Below are 23,565 nucleotides of genomic sequence, written 5' to 3'. Positions count from 1 at the left end.
AAAAAAAGAAAGGAAAGAAAGAAAAGAAGGAAAGATGAATGGATGGATGCCAGGACAGTGGAGCTCACCTTTAATTTCAGCACTTGGGAAGCAGAGGCAGGCAGATCTCTGTGAGTTTGAGGCCAGCCTGGTCTACATAATGAGTTCCAGGACAGCCAGAGCTATGTAGAGAGACCCTGTCTCACAAAAGGAAAAAGAGGAAGGGAGGGAAGGAGGGAGGAAGAAAGAAAGAGAGAGGAAGAAGAGGAAAGGAAGGAAGGATGGATGCTTGGAAGGAAGGAAGGAAGGAAGATCCAAAGAAGCACATTCTGGGTGCTACAGACACTTGTGCCAGCGAGTGTGAGGTCTTGAAGGACTTAATCGTAAGACTCGGGGAGCTTGGACATTAGAAATAAAAGTCCTGAGAAAAGCTACCTCTCTGACCAGTGGGACGAAGGAGTAATGGATGGGCGGGGGTGCGGCGTTAGATCCTATGTTTTCAGAGAAAGAAAACAGAAGTGGCTTACAGGACTAATATCTCAGTTTTAGTCATACATCTTCAAATACTGTCTATCTTTGGATAGTAGAGAAGAAAAGTCAAACTTCTAAAAAGAAAAAAATCTCTTGTATGCTGGACACGATTCAGGCTGTTTTGCATATCGCTTTGTGTTCCTCACGTAACAGCGGGTTGTGCTTTTTCATCACCTAGAGTCCTGACTCGCCAGAGCTTACTGATAGTGAGTGGCAGATGGGTTCTGGGAACACTGGTAGGCTCCCTCATGGGATTCTTCCAACGCCCTATTGCTTTTTAGCGGAGGATCTCACGACCACATCCAGCAACATTTGGACATAGAAGACTTTCGACAAGCCACGGCTGCCTCCTCGGTGATGGTGGCTCGAGCAGCCATGTGGAACCCCTCCATCTTCCTCAAGGATGGCCTTCGTCCCCTGGAGGAAGTCATGCAGAAGTACATCAGATATGTACGTCTCCGCACTTTTACGTTTGCTTCTCATTTGAACATAGAGGCTCGTAGCCCAGGCTGGCTTCCAGGTCCTTATTCTCCTGCCTTTGCTCCCTAAGTATTGGGATTACAGCCATGTGCCACCACGCCCAACCTGAGAATAGCTTTTTAATTTTAATTAATTAATTAATTTGGATGAGTTCATCAGGTACAGCCCTGGGACGCTGGGGCGCTATACTGGGCTGCGGTGTACAGGGTGGAAACTGTGAGTTGTCCCCCAGCTCTGCAGTGAGGTGGATTTGAGCAGAAGGTCCAACCCTTCCCCAGGGCAGTTTTCCACGTTCCTTTTCAGTCCCAAATCTCACTCATGCCTGGGGTTTTCTATGCTCTCCTCAAGCTGTGGCATTCGGTTGGTTTTCTGATGGTTGATTAAGCTGGGCTGGTAGGATGAGGCTTGTGTCCAGTTCTGGGCAGCTGCTGTCCTAGAGCCTCCTTCCCAGTGCCACAGCCCTTGTGCTCTTGGTTCTGGGTGTCCTAGTGGGCAGGGAAGGGCTGGAACTTCTGCTCAAATAAATCCAACTCACTGAAGAGCCTGAGGACAACTCACTGTTTCCACCCGTGTACATGCACAGCCCAGTATAGAATCCCAGCGCCCCAGGGCTGTACCCAATGGACTCATAATAAAAAATAAAACAAAATACAAACAAACAAACAAAACAAACCCTTTAGCACAGCTAGCACATTCGTAGTGACTAAGTGAGCTACGGACAAAGGGCTTTAGCTCAGCCCAGGCCAGCCGGCCAGCTCTTCTGGCCATCTGGCAAGTGTGTGTCCAAGAAGACATGTTCAGTGCTGAGCCTGCTTACTGGGTGAAAGGTGATGTTGTTGTTCACTGTTATTCAGCCCTCCTTCAGCAGCCTCCAAGAGGGCGTGTTGTCGGAGAAAGGGAATACCCCCGAGCATCAACGTGGATGCTTCTAGTCCGATCAGGTACTTTCTGGGCTAGACAAGCTGAATCACGGTCCTGCCCCTGGCTGGGACTTACCCACTTATTCCTTACTTTCTCCTGAGCATGCCAGGCACTTTCCTAGGTGCTGAAAGCAGGCGTAAAGGAGATGCTGCAACAGTGTGGGGGGAGGAGGTGGCGAGTGCTCGAGGTGGTCCAGTAGGCCTGTCTATAAAGCCTTTACCTACTGCAGCTATCCTGCCCTGCCCCCAGCTGGGTGAACAGCTATAGCATTACTTCTGGGAAGTCATCTGGCTTCCCTGGGCCTCACGTCTCAGGCTGTAGAGTAAAGTAACCTCGGGACCTATCTTTTTATAGATACTCAAGTTGATAAATAATGTGTATGAACATGCTTAGTAGATGGGGTTGTGCCCCACCCATGTAGGAGAAGTTGAAGAGAGGTTTGTCAAGATAAGGTTGAGCCTGGTTGTAAGGACTAGAAGTCTTACCCCAGTCCTAGGGCTAGATTTCCCCTGCCAAAAATTTCTGTGTTCCTCTCCCTGCCCTGGAAGACACTCAGCATTTGTTTCTCAGTGGTGGCGTGGCCTGTGTGGTTTGTCTGTGATGGCCTGTGGTGCCTGAAGCATGGATTGGTTTTGTACACTTTTATCTCAGTCGGGCTGTCTGAGTGGGCATGCTGTTCAACCTGAGCCTTAGTTTGACCCTTAAACTTTGTATGACAGCGGGAGGAACAGATAGCAGGGTGGGGCGGGTCACACAGGCTTCCCTTTAAGCACACTTGTAACGCCCTTTTAGAGCCCCTCACCTCCCCCGGAAAGCACCTCAGCATGCGCTGGTGGCTGGCGGGCTCATGTTGTTCTCCTCTCAGGCGGTGCAGTATGATAACCACTACACCAACACCAAGTACTGCTTGTGTCAGATGCTGCGGGAACAGCTGGAGTCACCGCAGGGAAGGCTGCTCCATGCCGCCCAGTCTGCCCAGGAAATCTGGTGAGAGTGCAGTGGTCTGTTACCTGTTCTTGCAGATTTGACCAGACTTGACCTTGGTCCCTAAGATTTTGATGAGGGATCAGGGATGTGTATGTGTGGGAGTTGGGTGGCAGGACTGCTTTGCTTTAGAAGAGACACAAAGACACAAATGTGTGAGAAGGTTTCACAGCTTTGAAACTGTCCATCCTTCGACTATTTCAGTAGCAGTTTTGGTAACTAGGGTACTGTTAGATTAGGGACCACAGGTCTTGGGAAGTTTTCAGCTTCCCAAGAAGGTGACTTTTGTTACTGTTTTTTGTTTTATTTTTTATTTGTTTGTTTTAAGATAGGATATCTCTATATTGTTCAGGCTATCCTGAACTCCTGGAGGAAGGCAAGAGATAAGCCTGGGAATTCCTAAGGAAGATGTGTCTCTATTAATGGGCCTTTTGTGTGCCAGGCTAAAAAAACAGCAACAAAAACCAGTGGTCAATAGAGATGAGGCTTTCTGGGCAGTGGTGGTGCACGCCTGTAATCCCAGCGCTTGGGAGGCAGGGGCAAGCAGATTTCTGAGTTCGAGGCCAGCCTGGTCTACAGAGTGAGTTCCAGGACAGCCAGGGCTACACAGAGAAACCCTGTCTCAAAAAAAAAAGAAAAAAGAAAAAAAAAAGAACAAAAATGGCACGGGGACGCAGAGATGGGATGGGGTGCTTTAGAATAAAAACCAGAAAGAGAGAGAGAATGTGAAAGAGATCGGGTGGGGAGCTTTAGCGCTCTAGGCAGATGCCTACTTCTTCCATTATACTAGTCAGGGAGGCTGTGTCTTGGTCTTCCAGATCTACAGTGTGCTGCAGCTCAGAGTCGTGAGGTTAGCACCTGGAGGCTTGAGTCCTGTCTAAAGGCCTTTGCTCCTAACACTGGCTGTTTATACCCTCCTTCCTCTAAGGCTTTCTGGATCACACTTGCCTTCAGCCATCCATGCAGAGGGGTGGTTTTAGAGGGGAAAGCTCCTCCAGAAGCCTTCTGTCCTCGGCTTGCACCGCTGCTTCTGCCCCTGTCCTATAAAGGTCAAAGCACATCAGTGCTTTGTGACTTCCAGCAGAGAATGTGACGTGGGAGCCTTGTGTGAGGTTCAGACTAGGTCCATGGTAACCACGGGCAGCGAGCAATCAATCAGTCCTCAGTCTTTGTCTCTCCTCCCGTGGGCCCACATGAAGATGACAGCATGTTCATCCCAGTATAGGTCAGCTCTGCTGTGCTGGCCTGATGGAGACACCCGTCCGTGTGCTCATCATTGGGAAAGGGCTGAGAATGGCGGTGGTGGGGTAACCTCTGGGATCTCCCAACCTCCCTCTAGTGTTGATACTCAAAGGTTCAAATTCATCCTCTACTTTGCAGTTTAGGCAGATGCTAGGGTGTGTAAACAGTATCTTCTGATGATCAGACCCTGGTGTAGTTTTGAGATATGTGGTAAGCTAGGCGGTGGTGGTGCATACCTTTAGTTCCCAGCACTTGGGAGGCAGAGGCAGGTGGATTTCTGAGTTCGAGGCCAGCCTGGTCTACAGAGTGAGTTCCAGGACAGCCAGGGCTACACAGAGAAACCCTGTCTTGAAAAACCAAAAAAATTAAAAAATTAAAAAAATTTTAAAAAGGAGATTTGTGGTATAGAAGTTTCTCAGGCTCCTTCAGTACCCTGGATTCTGTTCTAAGGTTTCTATCCTGCTCCACCCCTTTCTCTATAGTGAGGCCTTTGGCCTTGGCGCCTTCTATGAGGAGACCATTCGGGAGCTCGATGCTCGGCGAGCTGACCTCTTGGCCAAGACTCCAGAGGCAGCTGAGGAGCCAACTGAAGATACCTCTGGCATCATTAAAATGGCTATCAGGTTTGACCGGTAGGTTTCCAGTATATTCCAGGGCAAGTAGTCTTGGGTTTTAGTGGCTGTTTTATGTGAATAATGTCAAGCTTAGAGATCACAGGTCTCCTTAATATGGACACTTGGTCTTAGTTTTCAGTTTTCCAGGAAGGTGCTTTTTAATTAGTGTTTGTTTGTTTGTTTGTTTCTTTGAGACAAGGTCTCTCTACATACCCATGCTGTCCTGGAACTCATTATGTAGACCAGGGTGACTTTGAACTCACAGATATCCACTTGCCTCAGATCCAGAGTCCTGGGATTCAAGGCATGTGCCACCTCAAGGATTGTATTTAAGGCAGGATCTCATGTAGCCTAGACTGACCTTGAACTTACCATGTAGCTGTTGGTAACTCCTTGCCCTCAAAGAGAAGATGCTTTCAGGGAAGAAGACAGTACCTGAAGCTCAGGCAGCACTGGTGGAGCATAGTTTTCTCAGACAGACAGAATGGAACTCTACTTTTTTCCTGGCCCACTTCCTTCTACGACGTGGGACAGGGAGATGGGTCTGCTGTTCTTCAGTATTGGTGCTTTTCCTCCTGAAGTTCTTCAGTGGCTGCAGGAGCCTTGCCTTTACTTGTCTCTGTGTCCCTGCTCAGACCCTGCCCGTCACCAGGCCAGTGGGCACTCTCTCGGCAGAAGTAGCTCCAGTCTGAGTCTTCCTCGTCTTGTGACTCAGCTTAGGCTTGTTCTCTGCCGTCTGGGTCTGAGCCTCTCCAGTCTCCAATACCCAGACCAGGAGCCAGTTTTATCTGGTGAGGGCTGAGGTGGGGTTAAGTGGACAGCTGTTGGGCAGTCATGTGCCAGAGGGAGCTCCCGGTGGAAGCTGGAACACGCCCCTCTCTCCCTGTCACAGACAGACTCTGAAGCCAGAGTTTATTGTGTCTGTAGCAGAGCAAATAACCCCAGCACTCAGCAGATGGAATCTCAGTGGGTGCTAAGCTTGAGCTCTGAGCTAAGGGAGGTGTGATCACCTCCTCCCCTCCTACCTTCACCCATTCCCTCAGATCTGGCCTTGAAAGGCCCAGCAAACCTTCTTTCCTGGCTGTTGAAGGCTGTTGTCCAGCTTGCCACTCAGAGAACTGGGAGTCCTCACATACATACACTCATTACTGTGCTAAGCATGGAGATCTTCCCTTTAGATTAAAACCTAGGATGCACCTGCAGGTGGAACAGGAAGGGAGTGGGCTCAGGAGCCTTGGGCAGCAGCCTGATATCTCGGTTTCTTCAGCTCCTATAGCACCTACCAGTGGCTGATTGGTGGCTCTTGCTAAGACATAGGGTAGAAATGGCAAATGGGCCCTAACTGTTTCTCCTCCTTTTCCTAGGCGAGCATACCCACCCCAGATTACCCCCAAGATGTGCCTGCTGGAATGGTGTCGGAGAGAGAAGTTGCCACAGCCCGTGTATGAAACAGTGAGTTTTTCTGGCTGTCGCCTGTCTGGCATCCAACCCCAGTGCCTCCTACACTGCTACCATCCCCGTAGTACATTCACAGTGCATCCTCAGCGCCAGGCTGCCTGGGCAGCATCTGAGCTTGCTTTCCATAGATGTGCATAAGTTGTTAGTAGTAGGATCAATTGCTGGTAGCCCCTTACTCCAACCTTGGGCTTGTCGTCCAATTCTGGCACATATATCTTCGGGTTGGGCTTCAGCCAGTGCACCACAGAATTATGCCCACATATAGGGGCCCTGGGATAGAAACCTTGAGATACTCTTGCTTTACTTCCTTTGATCCCATGGCTGTTCTGTCTTTCCTACTGGCCTTCTGGCCTCCAGGCTTGCAGTTTCTGGGCCTTGTGTCCCTTCTACCAGAGTGACTTTTGGGAAACAAATCTAACCTCTGTCTCTTTTGTTCAAGTTACCAGCTCCCCAGAACACAAGACCCACCCCCAGATACTTCCCAGTTTCATCTCCTCCACTCAGCCCTCTGCTCCAGCCACACCTCCTGATCCCTCTGCCAGATGTACCTTTTTTCCCCCACACTTGTTCCTTCTCAATCCTTTGCCAAAGAACTCCTTTCTGCGGGGATCTGGCCCACATAGAAGTCAGTAGCAGAGGCCCATAGTCAGGTACAGATAATGGCCCTTTGTTTAGACCAGTGACAGAACTCTGACACACTTGATATCATTGTCAATTTGCATAACTGCCTTTTCCCCCTGAAATAAGCAGCAGGTACTTTCCCTTGGGCAGAGCATGTGATCAGGGAGCCTCCATTTGAATTTGACTTAAGTTAGAAGTTCTAGCCCGGCAGTTGTGGTGCACACTTGTAGTTCCAGCACTCAGGAGGAAGCAGGTGAAACTCCAGCTTTGAGGCCAGCCTAGTCTACAAAACAAATTCCTGAACAGCCAGGGCTACACAGTAAAAAAATCCACCGTGGGGTGGGGATGGAAGAAGTCCTCTTTCATTTATGTGTTCAGCCTGTCACGACACACGTGGGCAGTCTTCTGTCTCCTTTGCTCTTTGCCCCAGGTGCAGCGACCTATAGACCGCATGTTCTGCTCTATTGTCACTGTTGCGGAACAAAAGTACCAGTCCACCTTGTGGTAAGTTCTCATCAGAGGGTATGAGACTGTTAGTGTGGGCATCCAAGTCTACTTAGGAGCTGTGAGACTTGGGTGTATTGTGTGTGAGAGCGCCCAGTGATGCCCCCTCTTAGCAGTGTTATCAGAATCTCTTCACAGGATTGGTAGGCTCAGGGCTTCAAGACTGTAGTCCTTCTGTTTACTTGTTGCTTCATTAATTTTTGCTTCATTTACCCAGGGACAAGTCTAAGAAACTGGCAGAGCAGACTGCAGCAATTGTGTGTCTGAGGAGCCAGGGCCTCCCTGAGGGTCGGCTGGGTGAGGAGAGCCCCTCCTTGAACAAGCGCAAGAGAGAGGCCCCTGACCAAGACCCTGGGGGCCCAAGAGTTCTGGAGACAGCACTACCTGAAGAGATATGCAAGAAGCCATTTGTAACCTTGGAAAGTAGTAAAGAGAACCTGCTTGGAGGCTGCTGACTCCTGCTCTGGTTGACAGTGTGGGACTGGTGTGAAGGGGTGATGGGTGCCAAGACCTAAACCAGCTGCCCTTGCACAGTTTGCTGGCCCTTGACATGGGATGTTAGAGGTCTTGGCCCAGGCCATCAGTCTGAATCAAGTGCCAAGAAATGTCAAAGGGAAATACTGTCTCTTGTATGTCTGATGGCTAAGCCAAGTTCCCAGTGGCCTGAATGTTTCTATGAAAATGAGGTATTTGGGTCTCACTTCCAACTTGACATTGGTATCGTGCAATAAAGACGATGTTGATGTTGACTCTCACCCAGACCAGCTGCTTCAGCTTTACATCCTGACATCATTTTTCTGCGTCTGCCCTCTGTGCAGAGCTGGAGCTCCGCAGAGCGTCTCTCTTATGTGTAGTAAATGAGTGGACCTTTGGTGACCACTGGGTTCTGGTGAAAGCAGGAAAGGACCAAGAAAACCATTTTAATGAGGTTTTAATCTTCAGTTGACTTTCCTGATGAGAGGTCTGTGTAATCTCAGAAAAACCAAGAGTATTTGATATCCCATAAAGGGCCAACGCAAACCTAGTGGACTTGGGGGGCGCTGGGTAATGGGCCAGGAGTCTCCTTTATGCCTTACAGCTAATTTGAACTCAGACCAGATGAAGTGCCTGCTCAGGGCAGGGAACACCTGAGGGCTGCTGATGGTGGCGATTTGGCTTTTGTCAAATGCAGCAGTCACAGCTCACTCCCCCACCCCACCCCCCAGTCCCAGTTGAGGTGAAAGGAAGTGGTAGATTCTTTTTAATTTCCTCCTGGCAGTGAGAAGCAAACAAATAGCTCCCACACATTTATTGGGGCCTCCCCACTCCCCTACTGGGAGGGGTGGCCTGACCAAAGGTCCCTGTCCTGCCCCACCCCCCGCTTCCTCTGCTGTAAACAGGGTGTGTGACCTTCCTTTGCCAGGGTGTATAGGGGGAGGATTCCCCTCTAGACTGAACCTTTCTTTCCAACAAGTCTCCTGAGGACAGCCTCATGGCTTTGTGGCAACTTGCAGCCCCTGGCCCTGCATGTCTCTGAATCAAAGGCCTAGTGGTTTAGGCTTTGCCTGTTCCATTGCCACCCACGCTAGCTCTTCTTTGTTCAGAAAACTTACCACACTCCCAGAGGCCTCTCGGAGCCCCTTGTCTGTTGACCTTGGGTAACTCACTTCTAGTCATCTGTCTCTTAGTAGAATCAGTTGTCGCCTGCATGTGTGAGGCTGGCCTGTGTTGGGGTACTGTGTGACTGTGTTTCTGCTTGCTGAGAGACTGCCTTAACTTTTCATTCTACTGCTGTCAGAGTTCGGGCCCCACTAAGAAAGAAGATAGTCTTGGTCCGATCTCAGCCATCATGATTTAGAAAGTTCATATCTAGATTTGTTTGTTTCTATGAAACTTGTCTTAAAAAAATTCCCCCTTTACCTTTTCTTGTACTTGGAATGGAAGTAGGAAGACCAAGGCCTCCAGACATGACCAGAGGACCCCTTCCTCCCAGGCAGGCTGGAACAGAGGACCCCTTCCTCCCAGGCAGGCTGGAACAGAGGACCCCTTCCTCCCAGGCAGGCTGGAGCAGAGGACCCCTTCCTCCCAGGCAGGCTGGAGCGGAGGACCCCTTCCTCCTAGGCACGCTGGAGCAGAGGATCCCTTACTCCCAGGCAGGCTGGAGCAGAGGACCCCTTCCTCCCAGGCAGGCTGGAACAGAGGACCCCTTCCTCCCAGGCACGCTGGAACAGAGGACCCCTTCCTCCCAGGCACGCTGGAACAGAGGACCCCTTCCTCCCAGGCACGCTGGAACAGCGTTTGGGGAACAGAGCATCCAGTGCAGTCTAAGTGACGGAGGCCATTGATATCAAGCCTCTTTTTCTCACTAGTGTGGTTTTCCTGGGGCAACTCCTTCCCTGACAAGGTCAGATTCATTTTCCCCATTCAGGAAGCAGAGAAAACAAGAAAACAACGGTGCTGCTAAGATTCAGGTGGCATTGAGGTGGGTGGGTAGAGCTCTGAGGACCCTGGGGAGAGGCTTGTAGCTGGCTGAGGAGGGGCTGGTTAGTCTGTGCCCAGTGACAGGGAATAGCTGGCAGAGATCCTGGGTGAATGTCTTGGTCCTAGTCCTTGAACAACTTGCTCATTAGCATAGCATAGCACAGCACAGCACAGCATAGCATAACATACCATGATGTCTGCTTTGGACTCAGTGACCTGCCCAAGATCTGGGACTGACTGAAAGGCCTAGTCGTGCTTGAAGGCATTGGATCTCCATATCTACCCTCAGAATAAGAGTTCCCAACCCCTTCTGGGAGAGAAGTTGTAGTACCCACCCATTCATGTCCTCAATGGAAGCACTTTCCTTAGCTTGTCTTATGGGGGTCTTTTGTTCTCTTTTGTTGAGACGGTATCTTGTGCATTCTGAGCTATCCTTGAACTATATGTATTGATTGCTTATTTATTAACTCTGCTGGGGGATGCATCTGGATATCAGAGGATGAATTTGGAAAATCATTCCTCTCCTTCCATCTTTATGTGGTTTCCAGGGATCAAACTCAGCTCGTCAGGCTTGTGTGGCAACTGCAATTTTGTTAACCCCTTTAACAGATTTTTCTTTTTAAAACTTATTTTTACTTATGGTTTTATGTTGTGATGGGGATTGAATCCAGAGGTTGGTAAATGCCTGGCAAGCACTCTTGTAACTGACCTACATCCCCAGTGACAATTGTTTTTATTTTGTGGTAGAGTTTTGTTATGTAGTCCTGGCTGGCCTGGAACTTGCTTGCTATGTAGACCAGGCTGGCTTCCAACATGCATTTTCCCCATGTGATATACTTACATTATGTACCATCACACTTTGCCTAGAATAAATGGTTTTATATTCCATGAGAAGGAAGATGAGTAAGGTTGGAGAAGTTGGTAGGGTTTACAAAGTTACAGAAAGAAGCTTGATTTGGGGAAATAGAAGCGAGGATCTTCAACTATAACTCCCACAGGCTGAAATCCTCCCAGGTGCTGCTCCATTCAGGACTGTGGTCTTGGAAACTACTCCCCGGACCAAGTCCAAGCCCCTAGTCCAACCGGAGAAAACAGAGTGATGGCCTGGGTTCTCAGTACTCTCTGCTGACTTTAGCAGTTGACGTTTTGAGGTTATAGTTGGCTGGTTTTAACTTAGCCATCCAAACTGGAGCTGTTCCAGGCAGTCCTTTCCTCTACAGCCAGCACTGGCACAGAGGTAGAAAGCAGGCACAGCAAACTGAGTTTGGAGGGTGTGTGTATGTGTGTATATGTATGTGTCGTGGGTGGGGAGAGGGTATATGGCACAGAGAGAATTTCTAAACTTGAAGGTTTCTGGTTTTCCCTAATATGAAACAAGGGACAGGGCTGGGCTAAGCTGTATCACTCCATGGTTCTGAGGCATAGAAGCCTCAGCAGTAGAGCCCAAACTAGGCCTATGGCAACATATGAAAGAAAAAAGTGTCTCTTGGTTCTCAAGCCTGGGCCATAATTTACACAGGAGGAGAAAACGGTCTACAGAGATCCCAGTGGTCTCTGTCTACTCTGAGGTTCTATCTACTGGACTTTCTATCAGCCCCCCCAAGCCCCCAAGAGCTCTGCAGTTGGGGTAGATGGTGAACAAGAGCTCTAGGGGGAAAATCTCTGCCCTAGCTGGGGAAGCAGTGAAATGAGTGTGCATATTGGAGGAGGGGAGCCCCCCCCACCATGTGTGTGTGTGTGTGTGTGTGTTGCGGGGGGTGGGGTTGGGGGGAGGGGAACCTTCATGGCCTACAGGAGTCTAGTTGCTGTGTTCTTCCCCGTCTCTCTCTTTCTCCCTCCTTCCCTCTCCCCTTCTCTTCCTCTTGCCCAACACAGTTAGTTCATGCTACCTTTCTTACAAAAAAGAGTAACTCATTTCCTACAACCGGTTCTTCTCTGCTGAGCCTTTAACACTCTATGTTACCCTAAACCAAAAGCCTTTCCTGCAACCTGACCCTTTTCTAGTCTCTGGTACTCAATGTCTGGAAGGGGGGGGGGGGGTGTATTGCTGAACATTTAATAAATGCGTGGATTTTTCTGTGATCCCTTATTTTTTAAGGATTTATTCTGACTTTATGTACATGAATGTTTTGCCTTGTGCCTATAAAGCCAAAAGAAGGCATCACAATACCTTGGAAGTTACAGATGGTTGTGAGTCACCGTGTCAATGCTGGGAAGCAAATCCAGATCCTCTGGAAGAACAGCAAGTGCTCTTTCTCTCCCCCCAACTCTGAGGCCTCTACTTTAGCCTAATTCACCTGGTTCTGGTAAAGTCATAACTGGGGCGGGGAGGGAAACTGGGTCCATGCTCTCGATCTAAATTACAAGCATGCATCTACAAATGGAGCTGAAGTTGCTTTAACTTTTATGGGAACGGGGAAGTAAGCTGGCTAAATTGTGGGGACCTTATAGGGTAGTGAGACCATAAGAACTAGTTGGTAAGCCTATAGTCTGTCTTGGCTGCAGACCAGATGTAGCCTTTGGTCTCCTAGTTCCATATTCAAGCTTTCTAGGTTAGCCCCTCTGAAGATAGGATAGCTTGTTGTGAAGTATTTATTTTAAACCACTGTTTTTTTTTAAAGATTTTTATATATTTGAGTACATAGTTGGCGTCTTCAGACACACCAGAAGAGGGCGTCAGATCTCATTACAGATGTTTGAGAGCCCCCATGTGGTTGCTGGGATTTGAACTCAGGACTTCTGTAAGAGCAGCCAGTGCTCTTAACCTCTGAGCCAACTCTCCAGCACTTTTTATTTTTTTTACCCACTTAATATGTTAAGTCCTTCACGTTTTTGTTTGTTTTGAGAAAGGATCTCATGTACCTAAGCTGTCCTCAAACTCACTCTATAAGAGGATGATCTTGAGCTCCTGAAGCTTTGCCTCCACTGTCTGAACGCTGGGATTACAGGCACGTGCCCCCAAGCCTGACCGCTTCCTCTTCCTTGCTGCTTTTAATGTCCTTAGTCAAGTGTTCTATATAGAAGTCCCCTGCTTTAAACCCTACACTGGTTCCCTACTGTCCTTAGAATAAAGTCTTAGTATCACACAGTGACCCTGCCCCCTCATCCAGAATCACCTTTGGCTTTTGCCCACCGACTGGTCCCTCTATGGAACAGGCTCTGCTTGGGTCTCCAGTTTCTACTAATCCTGTGGAGGCCCTGCAGTGTGTGTGTGTGTGTGGGTGTTCAGTGTCCTCGGAGCTCCTATCACAGCTCTAATCTCTGCAAAGAAACAATATATTTGCTATTGCTCTCTCTCAACCCTGAAGGGAGACTATCTCAGTATCTCTGTGTCCCTCATAAGAACGGGTAAAGCCCTGAGCAGGTATAAACCAGTCCAAGGTGAATGGCTCACCTGCTCTGAACATTCCTTGCTCTTCTGACCTTAGGCTCAGTTGGGCTCCCCACCCCCCCACCCCCCGGGGGGGGGCTCACTTAGTAGCCCAGGAATCACTGAGATGCTGAGATCTTTGCAAGGAGCTTGTGTTTGCTCCATTCTCCCAGGTGCTTTTGTGAGTAGTATGAGACGTGCTGTTGTGGGGGAGGTGGTCCCTGGCTTCTTCCATCTCCTCTTAATCATGCTCTAAGTAAACAAGACTGAGTCCCCAGACTCCAAGGGATGGTGTCTTGGGCCATCTCGTGTCTCACCGGGGAAGGCAGGCTCTTTGAGATGAAGCCAAGATTGAAAACGGGTTCTTTTGGCAGTGTCACTTCCTATATATGGGCTTTCATTGCTCGGGTGTCACAATACTTTACTCTCATGGTTGTGTACTAGGATGCAGAAGTCAAGAAAGGGACTTTTCTCTGTGTCTGCTCAACTTCCATCAAAGACCAGACCTGGCCCCTCTGATTTAGGTGAGGCCTAGCTAGAATACACGGTATCCTCAAGATAACAGCTCTCTGTGCAGGCTAGAGGGGACAAAGGCACAGCCACTGAGGCGGGGCCCCACCCATAGGGGTGGATCTGAGTTGACTCCAGACTCCAGGTTTTCTTCAGCTCCACTCCAACCTACACAGAAGCTCGAACCAATCCCTGGCCCTCTTGAAGTTACGCTATTGAAGTTGGTATGGAGGGATGCGGGGGTGAGTGGTAACTTTTGAGGTGGCTTAACGCATCCACTTTAAGCTCAGCTGTAAGTGAAAAGTACCTCTGTGGGGCCAAATATCCGACACCTATAACCCTGGCTACCCACTTCCTCGACGTGAGTTCCGCCCGGGGCGGGGGGGGGGGGGGGAAGTAAAAGGATAGTCTCCAATTGGCCTACGTGGGTTTCCCAATCTAATTAGACAGTGCTATTGGCCCTACATTGGTCTTGGTTTAGAAACTGCGGAAGACATAGAAACTACAATTCCCGAGAGGGAGCAGGGCTCTGCAGCTCACTTCCTCCTCTCAGAAGACTCACGCGATAGGCCGGCGAGGAGGCGGGGCCCGTGAGTGTCAGCGGAGCCAGTGGCCTATGGGCCACCCCGTCGGACGGGAGCGCGGCGAGGGGCGGGGCTGGGCGCGCTGCAGGGCGCGGGAGCGCGCCGGCGGCGGTGGCGGCATCGGCGGCGACTGTGGGGGTGGGGGGCGGGGAGCCTTGGTTGAGGCGACCGTGGCTGTTAGGCACCCTCGACTGGCGGCGGTGACGGCTCCTAGTGCGGCGGGGCGCTCGGCCAGCTTTCTAGGTCGGAACGGAACGCTTGGCCTCGCGGGCCCCGCCCGGAAAGTTTGCAGTGGAGCGGCGACCTCCTGGCCGGCGCGGCCCAGCATGAAGCGGCGCTGAGGAGCCGCCGCGGCCGCCTGAGGAGGAGGCGCTGCACCCCGGGCCACGCCGATGACTACTGCAAACTGTGGCGCCCACGACGAGCTCGACTTCAAACTCGTCTTCGGCGAGGACGGGGCACCCGCGCCGGTGTCCCAGGTCTCGCGGCCTGCAGGTGGGTGCCGGGCCAGCCGGGACTGTGGAGCGTGCCCTCCCCGCGCTCCCGCCAGCTCGCCTTTCCCCCGGTCCCCCTGGGGCGTGCGTGTGGCGAGGAAAGCATGATTTAATTTGAGGAGGGGGCGACGTGGAAGTGTCTTGGCTGCAAGCGAGCTAGTAGGGAACTCGACTCCGAGAGGCCAGCGGCCGGCGGACGCCCGGGGTTTGGAGGCAGAGGTTGGGGCCAAAGCCCCAAGAGGTTTCTGGTTGTCGTAGCTGTGCCAGCGTGGTGCAGAGGAAATGTCTCCGAGAAGTGTAAGCGCACTGAGCTGTTTTTAAGCTATTTGTGAAATTCTTTACTTGAAAGACGCGTGTTCTTGTAGTGTAGGACCCTTTTAAAATTCTGCTTTTAAAAAAATACTTTGCTAGGAGAGCAACACGTTCGAGTTAGCGTCCAATTGTACAAATTTATATTCCACACTTAGTTTCAAGTGTACTTAACGAACTTTTCTGAAAACTGGGTTGTTTTGCTTGAGCAAAGTGTTTCTGGAGATTTAAAAAAAAGACAAGATACGTTGCTTTTTAAAAGTACAATTAAAAAAAAAAGTATAATTTAGCTCCTAGAATGTTCTAGAAGTCAACTTTTGTTTTAAGAAAGAGATCTTCTCAGAAGATATATTAAAAGAGATCTTAGGCTGGGAAAGCTGGACACCATAATGCTTGCGGGTCAAACCAGTCAGGAAATAGAAACAGGATGATGACTGGGGACTTAACTCTCTTCTGTGACCTGGTTTGGAATAGTGTGGTTCATTAAGTTCAGTTTCCCTATTACATATGCAAGAGGACTTAGAAAAAGAAGACAGATAAGAGTATCCCTATTTATTCTTTCCAGTATTAAGTGAGTTATACTTATAAGTATATTGTGAGTTATTCATAAGTATATTGAAGTCTAATAACATTGGTTTCTCATAGTTGCATTGAATCTGTAGGTGGTATGATACCTTTTAGTTCCTTTTCAGCCTTCGTATGCTGTTTTCAATGTGATAAATAATTGTAATAGTTAAGAGTTGGCTGTGTTTAGTTTCAGTTCCATTAGCATTATTTGAATCAGCCATAAGGTTGCTGAAGGTACTAGTGGATACTTAGTTGGGTACAATTATTCTGATTCAGAGTCCCCGTCTCTGATGAAAGTTGGGAAACAGATGAGATGCTCAAGTAACTATTACTAGACAAAATAAATTGTCATAAATTTTATATATAAAACAAATAGAAAAAGTGGGGTTGGTGGAGAGGATGGCACTGAATTGCACTTAGGTTATGGAAGTTAGAAAAAAAAAAACTTGTTTGAGTGAATTTTTAGAAAAAAAGTTTGTAATTTGATTTGTAGTTGGAATTCCCAAAAGTAAACACAAACAGTTTTATTTTTACCAGAATCTGAGTTTAAACTGTTCTAGGAGGTTTTCTCCCTCCACCCTCCCTGACTTTTGTTTTTTTCATTTTTTTTTTTTTTTTTTTTGAGACAGGGTTTCTCTGTGTAGCCCTGGCTGTCCTGGAACTCACTCTGTAGACCAGGCTGGGCCTCGAACTCAGAAATCCACCTGCCTCTGCCTCCCAAGTGCTGGGATTAAAGGCGTGCGCCACCACCTTTTGTTTTTTTCTATCATTTCTTTCTTAGACTTCTTAGAGTCTAGTTCTGCATGGTCTCCTGCTTCATCTTCCAAGTGCTGGTATTGGAGGCCATGTGCCACCACACGCAGTGGTTATTTTCTTAAGAATATTTGTTTCCAGCTAGGCGGTGGTGGTGCACGCCTGTAATCCCAGCACTCTGGGAGGCAGAGGCAGACGGGTTTCTGAGTTCCAGGTCAGCCTGGTCTACAGAGTGAGTTCCAGGACAGCCAGGGTTATACAGAGAAACCCTGTCTCAAAAAAACCAAATCCAAAACAAACAAACAAACAAACAAAAAGAATATTTGTTTCCCATTATGGTGAAAATCATATGAAAAAGTAAAACTTATTGCTTTTATGTTTTATTGAGACAGTGTTTCACTATGTGTAACAAGCCAGCCTCGAACTCACTATGTAGCCCAGGCTGGCCTCAGAATGGAGGTATTCCTCCTGCTTCAGCCTTTGAGACTACTGGGATTACTGATGTGAGACACCACACTCAGCTGTTTTCTTTAATACAGTTGTGTTTTTATGAGTAAATACCACTTAAGTTTTGAATCACTACTCATTGTTTTTTCCTGGTAGTTAAACATTGTTTGGTTCTTTGGCTGATTGGTCAGTTCCACAACATCGCAGATGTTAATTTTGGCCTGTATTAGTTCTGTCTCTCTGAAACTGTGAAAGTAGTTAGAGCATGCTGAGATTCCCATACATTGAAAAGATTTTTGAAAACTTCTTTGTGGAAATTGGACATGGTGTCACATACCTTGAATCTCAGTACTTGGGAAGCAGAGGTAGGTGGGGATCTCTGTGAGTTCAAGGCCAGACTGGTGGTCTACATAAAGAGTTCCAGAATAGCCTGTCATATTTTTTTAAATCAAACAATTTTGTTTTTCCTTAAAGTCTAAATTCAAAATGACATATCCCAGTAAATAAAAACTTTAGAAACATTAATGTAGTGCCTGGCAAAGTATTTGCTATAACTCAGCGTTTGTGTGTTTCTAACCTATACTTCAGAGGAAATAGAGGCAGGTGGACCACAAGTTTGAGGCCAATATGATTTATGTAGAACATTCCAGAGCTATGTGGTGAGTCCATGCTCAAAAAAACAAACACCATAAACAATAAAACTCACCTATGTATAGTGCATTGCATTATTATAAAGAGCAGCTTCTAATGCTCCAGCGTTCTGTTTACATCTCGCTTTTTAGTTTGCTGTTCAAATAATTGTAATCTGGCAATTCGATTTCTGTGTGTGTGAACATGCAGTGTGTGAGTTGCAGCTCCTCCTCAGTTGTCATCCTCAGTAAAACTGCCCACCTCTTTTAAGACAGGGTCTCTTCATTGGCCTGGAGCTTTCCATTTAGGCTAGACATCGATCTTGTGAACCTCAGGGATCTCCCTGTCCCTGTCTCCCAGTGCTGCCATTACAAACCTGTATTGCCACATCCAGCATTTTTACATAGCCTCTGGGAATCAGACTCAGGTCCTAATACTTTACCTACTGAACTCTCTCCTTATTCTGTTTGTTTATTTAGACAAGATCTTCATATACTGTGCATTCCTAACTGTTCTGCTCTCACTGTGTACTAGAGGATGACCTTGGACTTTAGTTGGAACCATCGCATGTGATCCTCCTTTTATGTCTCAAATGCTGCCATTATAGGCATGGCTTACATATGCTGAGCTTTCATTTTCAATTTGTTTATTTAAGACAGTGTTCCACAAAACATAGGTTAAAGCTCACTCACTCTGTGTGTGTGTGTGTGTGTGTGTCCATGTGCACACACACACACAGGTCTGAGGAGGAAGTACAGTGTTCTGCTTTATCATTCTCTGCCTTATTCCCTTGAAGACAAGATCTTTCACTGACTTCGAAGCTATGCTGGTGGCCAGCTAGCCGCAACAATCCTCCTGTCTCAACCTCCTACCTCACTCCACTTACAGACAGTTGTGAGCTACCCATTGTGGGTCTTCATAATTGCTGAGCCAACCATTTTTCCAGCCTCAAAATTTGTTAAAATTACCAGAAGAAATGCATTATATAAAGTATCTTATCTACTGCTGTGTTTTTTTTTTTTTTTTTTGTTTTTTGTTTTTTGTTTTTTTTAGATTTGGTTTTTTGAGACAGGGTTTCTCTGTGTAGCCCTGGCTGTCCTGGAACTCACTCTGTAGACCAGGCTGGCCTCGAACTCAGAAATCCGACTGCCTCTGCCTCCCAGAGTGCTGGGGTTACAGGCATGGGCCACCACTGCCCGGCTTTACTGCTGTTTTTGAAGAGAGGAAATATTTTTGTTTTATAATGTATTTTTCTGCAATAAATTTACTTTATATATTCTCAGCAAATATTGAATATACTTTTTTTTGGTAAAGATAAAGTTTCCTAGTCTCAAACTCATGGTAGTTTTCCTGCTTAAGCTACACCTACTACACAGGTTTTTCATGTGTAAACTTGAGGATTCTTTTTCTAGCTATCTTGCCTAGTGCTTAGTATTGTTTAGTACTGATATGTTCAATATCATTTACTGTCTCTTTGACAAATTATCTACTTATGTCCCAGTTTTTGTTTTTTATATTTGAGGCAGAGCCTTTTCTTTTCCCTAATAATTTACTTATTCTTAAGTTGGTGTTTTGCATGTCTGTGTGAGGGTATCAGATATTGGAGTTACAGAGAGTTAGGTCTTCTGGAAGAGTAGTTGGTGCTCTTAACTACCAAACTATCTCTCTAGGTCCACCAGGTGGATACTGGGAATTTAATCCAGGTCCTCTGGAAGAGCAGTCAGTGCTTTTAACTGAGCCATTTTTCTAGCCCCAATTTCATTATCTTTTTTTTTAATTATTATATTCAACATAATATATATTTTATACCAATCATAAAAATGATGGACATGTTATTAAATGAACATAAAAAGATAAAGTCTTTTTGTTTGTTTTGTTTTTAGTAGAGCTTAAACTTTTGGCTCTTACTGTGTAGTACAAACCCAAAATAAGCACAATTTTTAGACACTGGAGTTCATTGTAATAAGGCTGTACGTCAATGTCCCTCACATCACCAAAGGATTTTACATCCGTTGGAACTAAGCTAAGAGTTGACAGTTCTGCTGCACCAAGAACTGAATGGTAAGCACAATATCAAACTATTTGACTTGAATGATTGTTGTCATTCTCAGCCCACAGGGAACAGGTTACATTCATTTAAGAAATGGTGTGTATATTAAGATGGTCTATCCATGAAGTCATTCATCAACTGTTTCAATGAACAATGGTTCTGCTTGGAGGGTGGTACAGACATTAGGTGAGGGTAAGATTCTGGTTCATTGGCTGTGATGATTTTGAAAAGTGTTCATCTCAGAAAAAGAGTAACTTAAGAGGTCATCTTCAAAATTGATAGAAGAATTATAAACATCAAGCAAAACATTCAGTCTCATTCTTTGCTATTCTCTTACAGTCCACCTCCTAAATTAATTGTCTATGTTTCTTTGGGCTATATAAATAATTTTGAGATATGTAAGCTGTTCTGAAAACCATAGTATAGTGTAAAAACATCAAATAAACAAAGCCTACTAATAGAGAGGCTGAGATAAGGAGGAGCATGATTTCAAAACCATTCTGTGGTACACAGCAAGACACTGTAACTTACAAACAAGCAGAAGGTGTATATGGATTGTACAATATTGGACATTATTTCTCCAATTACCAAATTAGAGAGACCACTGGGTGAGAGCCAACAATTTTCTAATTTCTCATATTTTTGAATTCCAATCGATTAGGATATGTTGGTAATATTAATTTTCATATTAAGAGATATTAAGGAAAAGTGATTGTTACTTCCTGTTACTTTTGTTATTAAAGGAGGAATTATGTTTGTGTGGGTTTGTTGAAAGATTACTTCGGGGACTGGAGAGATGGCTCAGCGGTTAAGAGCACCGACTGCTCTTCTGAAGGTCCTGAGTTCAAATCCCAGCACCACATGGTGGCTTACAACCATCCGTGACAAGATCTGATTCCCTCTTCTGGGGTGTCTAAGGACAGCTATAGTGTACTTACATATAATAAATAAATAAATCTTAAAAAAAAATAAAAGAAAGAAAGATTACTTTCTTGCTTTTTCTTGGATATAGTTTCCCTCCTTGTGTTGGTGTTTTCCATATATTATCCTTATATAGGGCTGGATTTGTGGAAAGATATTGTGTAAATTTTGTTTTGTTATGGACTATCTTGTTTTCTCTGTCTATGGTAAATGAGAGTTTTACCTGGCATTTGTGTTCTCTTAGGATCTGTATGACATCTGCCTAGGAGCTTTTCTTTTCTTTTCTTTTCTTTTCTTTTTTTTTTTTTTATTTTTTTGAGAATGGTATTCACGTTGTTGTGCACCCCAGTGTTTGGAAGGCAGAAGCAGAAGGATCTTTGTGAGTTCAAAGCCAGCCTGTTCTCTCCATAGTGTAGTTCCAGGACAATCAGGGCTTCATAAACCCTAACCCTATCTACAAAAATAAAATTCTTGCTATATTTACCTAGTGTGTGGTGTGTGTGTGTGTGTGTGTGTGTGTGTGTGTGTCCGCGCGCGCGCGTATAGAGGTCAGAGAATAGCTTAAAGGAATTAGTTCTCCAACATGTGGGTTTCAGGTTTGGAAATCAAATTTTCAGGCTCAATAGCAATGCCTTATTTTTGTTTGTTTTTTGTTTTTTGGATTTACTTTTTTCAAGACAGGGTTTCTCTGTATAGCCCTGGCTGGTCTCGAACTCACTCTGTAGACCAGGCTGGCCTCAACTCAGAAATCCTCCTGCCTCTGCCTCCCAGAGTGCTGGGATTACAGGCGTGCGCCACCACTGCCCAGCTTAAGAAATTGTGTTTTTTTTTTTAAACTGGGTATTTTATTTTATTTTTGAAGATTTAATTATTTTATGTATGTGGATACACTGTATGTCAGACACACCAGAAGAGGGCATTAGATCTCATTACAGATGGTTGTGAGCCACCATGTGGTTGCTGGGATTTGAACTCAGGACCTCTGCAAGAGCAATCAGTGCTCTTAACCGCTGAGCTGTCTCTCCAGTCCCCAATAGCAATGTCTTAACCCGCTAAGCCTTCTGGCCAGTCCTGTTTTGATTTAGTCTTTACTCTTTTCGGTGTTTCTTACCTCTTTGTATAAATACTTATTTTCTTTTGCTTTTAATTACATTTTTCTACTTTTAGAGTTGCTGACTCAGTAAGGTTTGAAAGGAGATTGATTCAATAATCATGCAAGTATGGTTTGATAATTTATTTAGGATAAAAAAAGGAAGTTGTGCCGGGCAGTGGTGGCACACGCCTGTAATCCCAGCACTCTCGGAGGCAGAGGCAGGCGGATTTCTGAGTTCGAGGCCAGCCTGGTCTACAGAGTTGAGTTCCAGGACAGCCAGGGCTACACAGAGAAACACTGTCTCGAAAAAACCAAATCCAAAAAAAAAAAAGAAGAGAATTTAATTCCTGCTAATCTTTATTTTCATACCTAGACTTTTCTGTAGATTGTAGCTGTAGTGAAAGTATGCAATGAGTGATTGAGTCAGTGATTATTAGCATTTCATTGTTTACTTGGAAGAGTAGTTCAGTATGTGTGTATTCGTTTTCTTTTGAGGTAGGGTCTTGTGTATGCCAACCTGGGTTGTGTAGCCAAGACTGGTCTTGAACTCCTGACATGCTGCCTTTACCTCCCAAGTACAGGAATTAAAGGAAGCATGCACCATTATGCTTGGCTTTATTTGGTTAGGTTAGTTGTTTTTGGTTCTTGGGGTTTTTTTGTTTTGTTTTGTTTTTTGTTTTTTGAGACGTAAAGTCTTACTGTGTATCTCTGGCTGGCCTGGAACTCACCATGTAGTCCAGTACAGCCTGTAACTCAGAGCTTCTTCCTTTGCTCCTCAAGTGCTTGGATTAAAGGAGTATATCACCTGGTTTAGCTAATTTCTTTTTATTTATATTTTTATTTTATTTTTTTAGATAGGGTCTCATGTAACCCAAACTGGCCTAGAACTCTTGGTATAGCTGAGGAGAATCTTAAATTCCTTATCCTTCTACCTCTACCTCCCCAATGCTGAGATTACAGGTATGGACCATTATGCACGATCAATATTCTGTTAGTTCACACTTTTCTTGGTATGGATTAAAGGGTCCTTCTAGGGATATTAGCAAAGTTATACGATAGAGACACAATAAGTGTATTTTAGTAAGTATGAGGGGAAAAAAACCCAGTGGGAAAAAGTAAGAGTGATAATTGTTTTGTTAAAAATATTGATCTAATAGCCGGGCGGTGGTGGTGCACGTCTGTAATCCCAGCACTCTGGGAGGCAGAGGCAGGTGGATTTCTGAGTTTGAGGCCAGCCTGCTCTACAGAGTGAATTCCAGGACAGCCAGGGCTTTACAGAGAAGCACTGTCTTGAAAAAAACCAAATATATATATAATATTATATATTTTGCTCTAGCTGAGCAATGGTGAAATGCTGCTTTAATCCCAACACTTAGGAGGCAAAGGCAGGCGGATCTCTTGAGTTTGAGTTCAAGGCCAGCCTGGTCTACAGGACAGCTAGAACTACACAGAGAAATCCTGTCTCTAACTATCTAACTGTTTAACTAAAATTTATCTAATGTGAGGCATGATATATATATATATATATAATCCTAGCACTTGAATAGTAGAGGTAGGAACATCAGGAGTTCAAAGTTGGCCTGTAGTTACTAGATATAACATTTGAGGCCATCCTGGGCTACCTGAGATTCTGTGTCCAGAAACCAGGACTGGCAAAATATCATGGCAGTCAAAATGCTTGATATGAAGGCCTGGCAACCTGAGTTTCGTCCCTGAACTCCGTGTAAAGATGTAAGGAAAGAAGCCATTTCCAAAGTTATCTTCTGACCTTTATATGTATGCTGTGACATGTACATGCCTATATTGATGCATCATACATACATACATACATACATACATACATACATACATACGATAATTTTAAAAAGAGTTTAAAACAAAACAATTTTTTTCTTTTTTAGTATTTATTTTGTGTGTGTGTTTGCACTGCCACAGCTTTTGAGTGGAGGTCTGAGGACAACTTGAAGGGGTCAGTGCTCTCCTTCCAACTCTGTGGGCTCCAGGGGTTGCCCAGGACTGTAGACTGGAGGCAGGCACCTTAAC

General features: G+C 46.0%; 2 protein-coding genes across 6 annotated transcripts in view; both read left to right on the top strand.

Annotated features, from left to right (window-relative positions):
- The window catches only part of Dus2 (dihydrouridine synthase 2), a 36,651-nt gene extending 28,562 nt beyond the window's left edge, over positions 1-8,089 (top strand). For both annotated transcript variants that reach the window (XM_052166386.1, XM_052166385.1), the window contains 6 exons: positions 792-960; positions 2,777-2,898; positions 4,620-4,769; positions 6,116-6,203; positions 7,261-7,334; positions 7,552-8,089. In XM_052166386.1, coding sequence (XP_052022346.1) covers positions 792-960; positions 2,777-2,898; positions 4,620-4,769; positions 6,116-6,203; positions 7,261-7,334; positions 7,552-7,789 — 841 coding nt within the window. In that variant the 3' untranslated portion in view covers positions 7,790-8,089. The remainder of the gene's footprint in view (positions 1-791; positions 961-2,776; positions 2,899-4,619; positions 4,770-6,115; positions 6,204-7,260; positions 7,335-7,551) is intronic.
- Positions 8,090-14,363: 6,274 nt separating this feature from the next.
- The window catches only part of Nfatc3 (nuclear factor of activated T cells 3), a 76,283-nt gene continuing 67,081 nt past the window's right edge, over positions 14,364-23,565 (top strand). For 2 of the 4 annotated variants that reach the window (XM_052167282.1, XM_052167284.1), the window contains exon 1: positions 14,364-14,753. In XM_052167282.1, the coding sequence (XP_052023242.1) occupies positions 14,651-14,753 (103 nt within the window). In that variant the 5' untranslated portion in view covers positions 14,364-14,650. The remainder of the gene's footprint in view (positions 14,754-23,565) is intronic. The other 2 variants (XM_052167285.1, XM_052167281.1) reach the window with 1 other exon arrangement.

This window comes from Apodemus sylvaticus, chromosome 21 (genome assembly GCF_947179515.1).
Source record: "Apodemus sylvaticus chromosome 21, mApoSyl1.1, whole genome shotgun sequence".
Taxonomy (NCBI): Eukaryota; Metazoa; Chordata; class Mammalia; order Rodentia; family Muridae; genus Apodemus; species Apodemus sylvaticus.
Note: the sequence above shows the minus strand (reverse complement) of the source record. Positions and strands in the feature narration are given on the sequence as shown.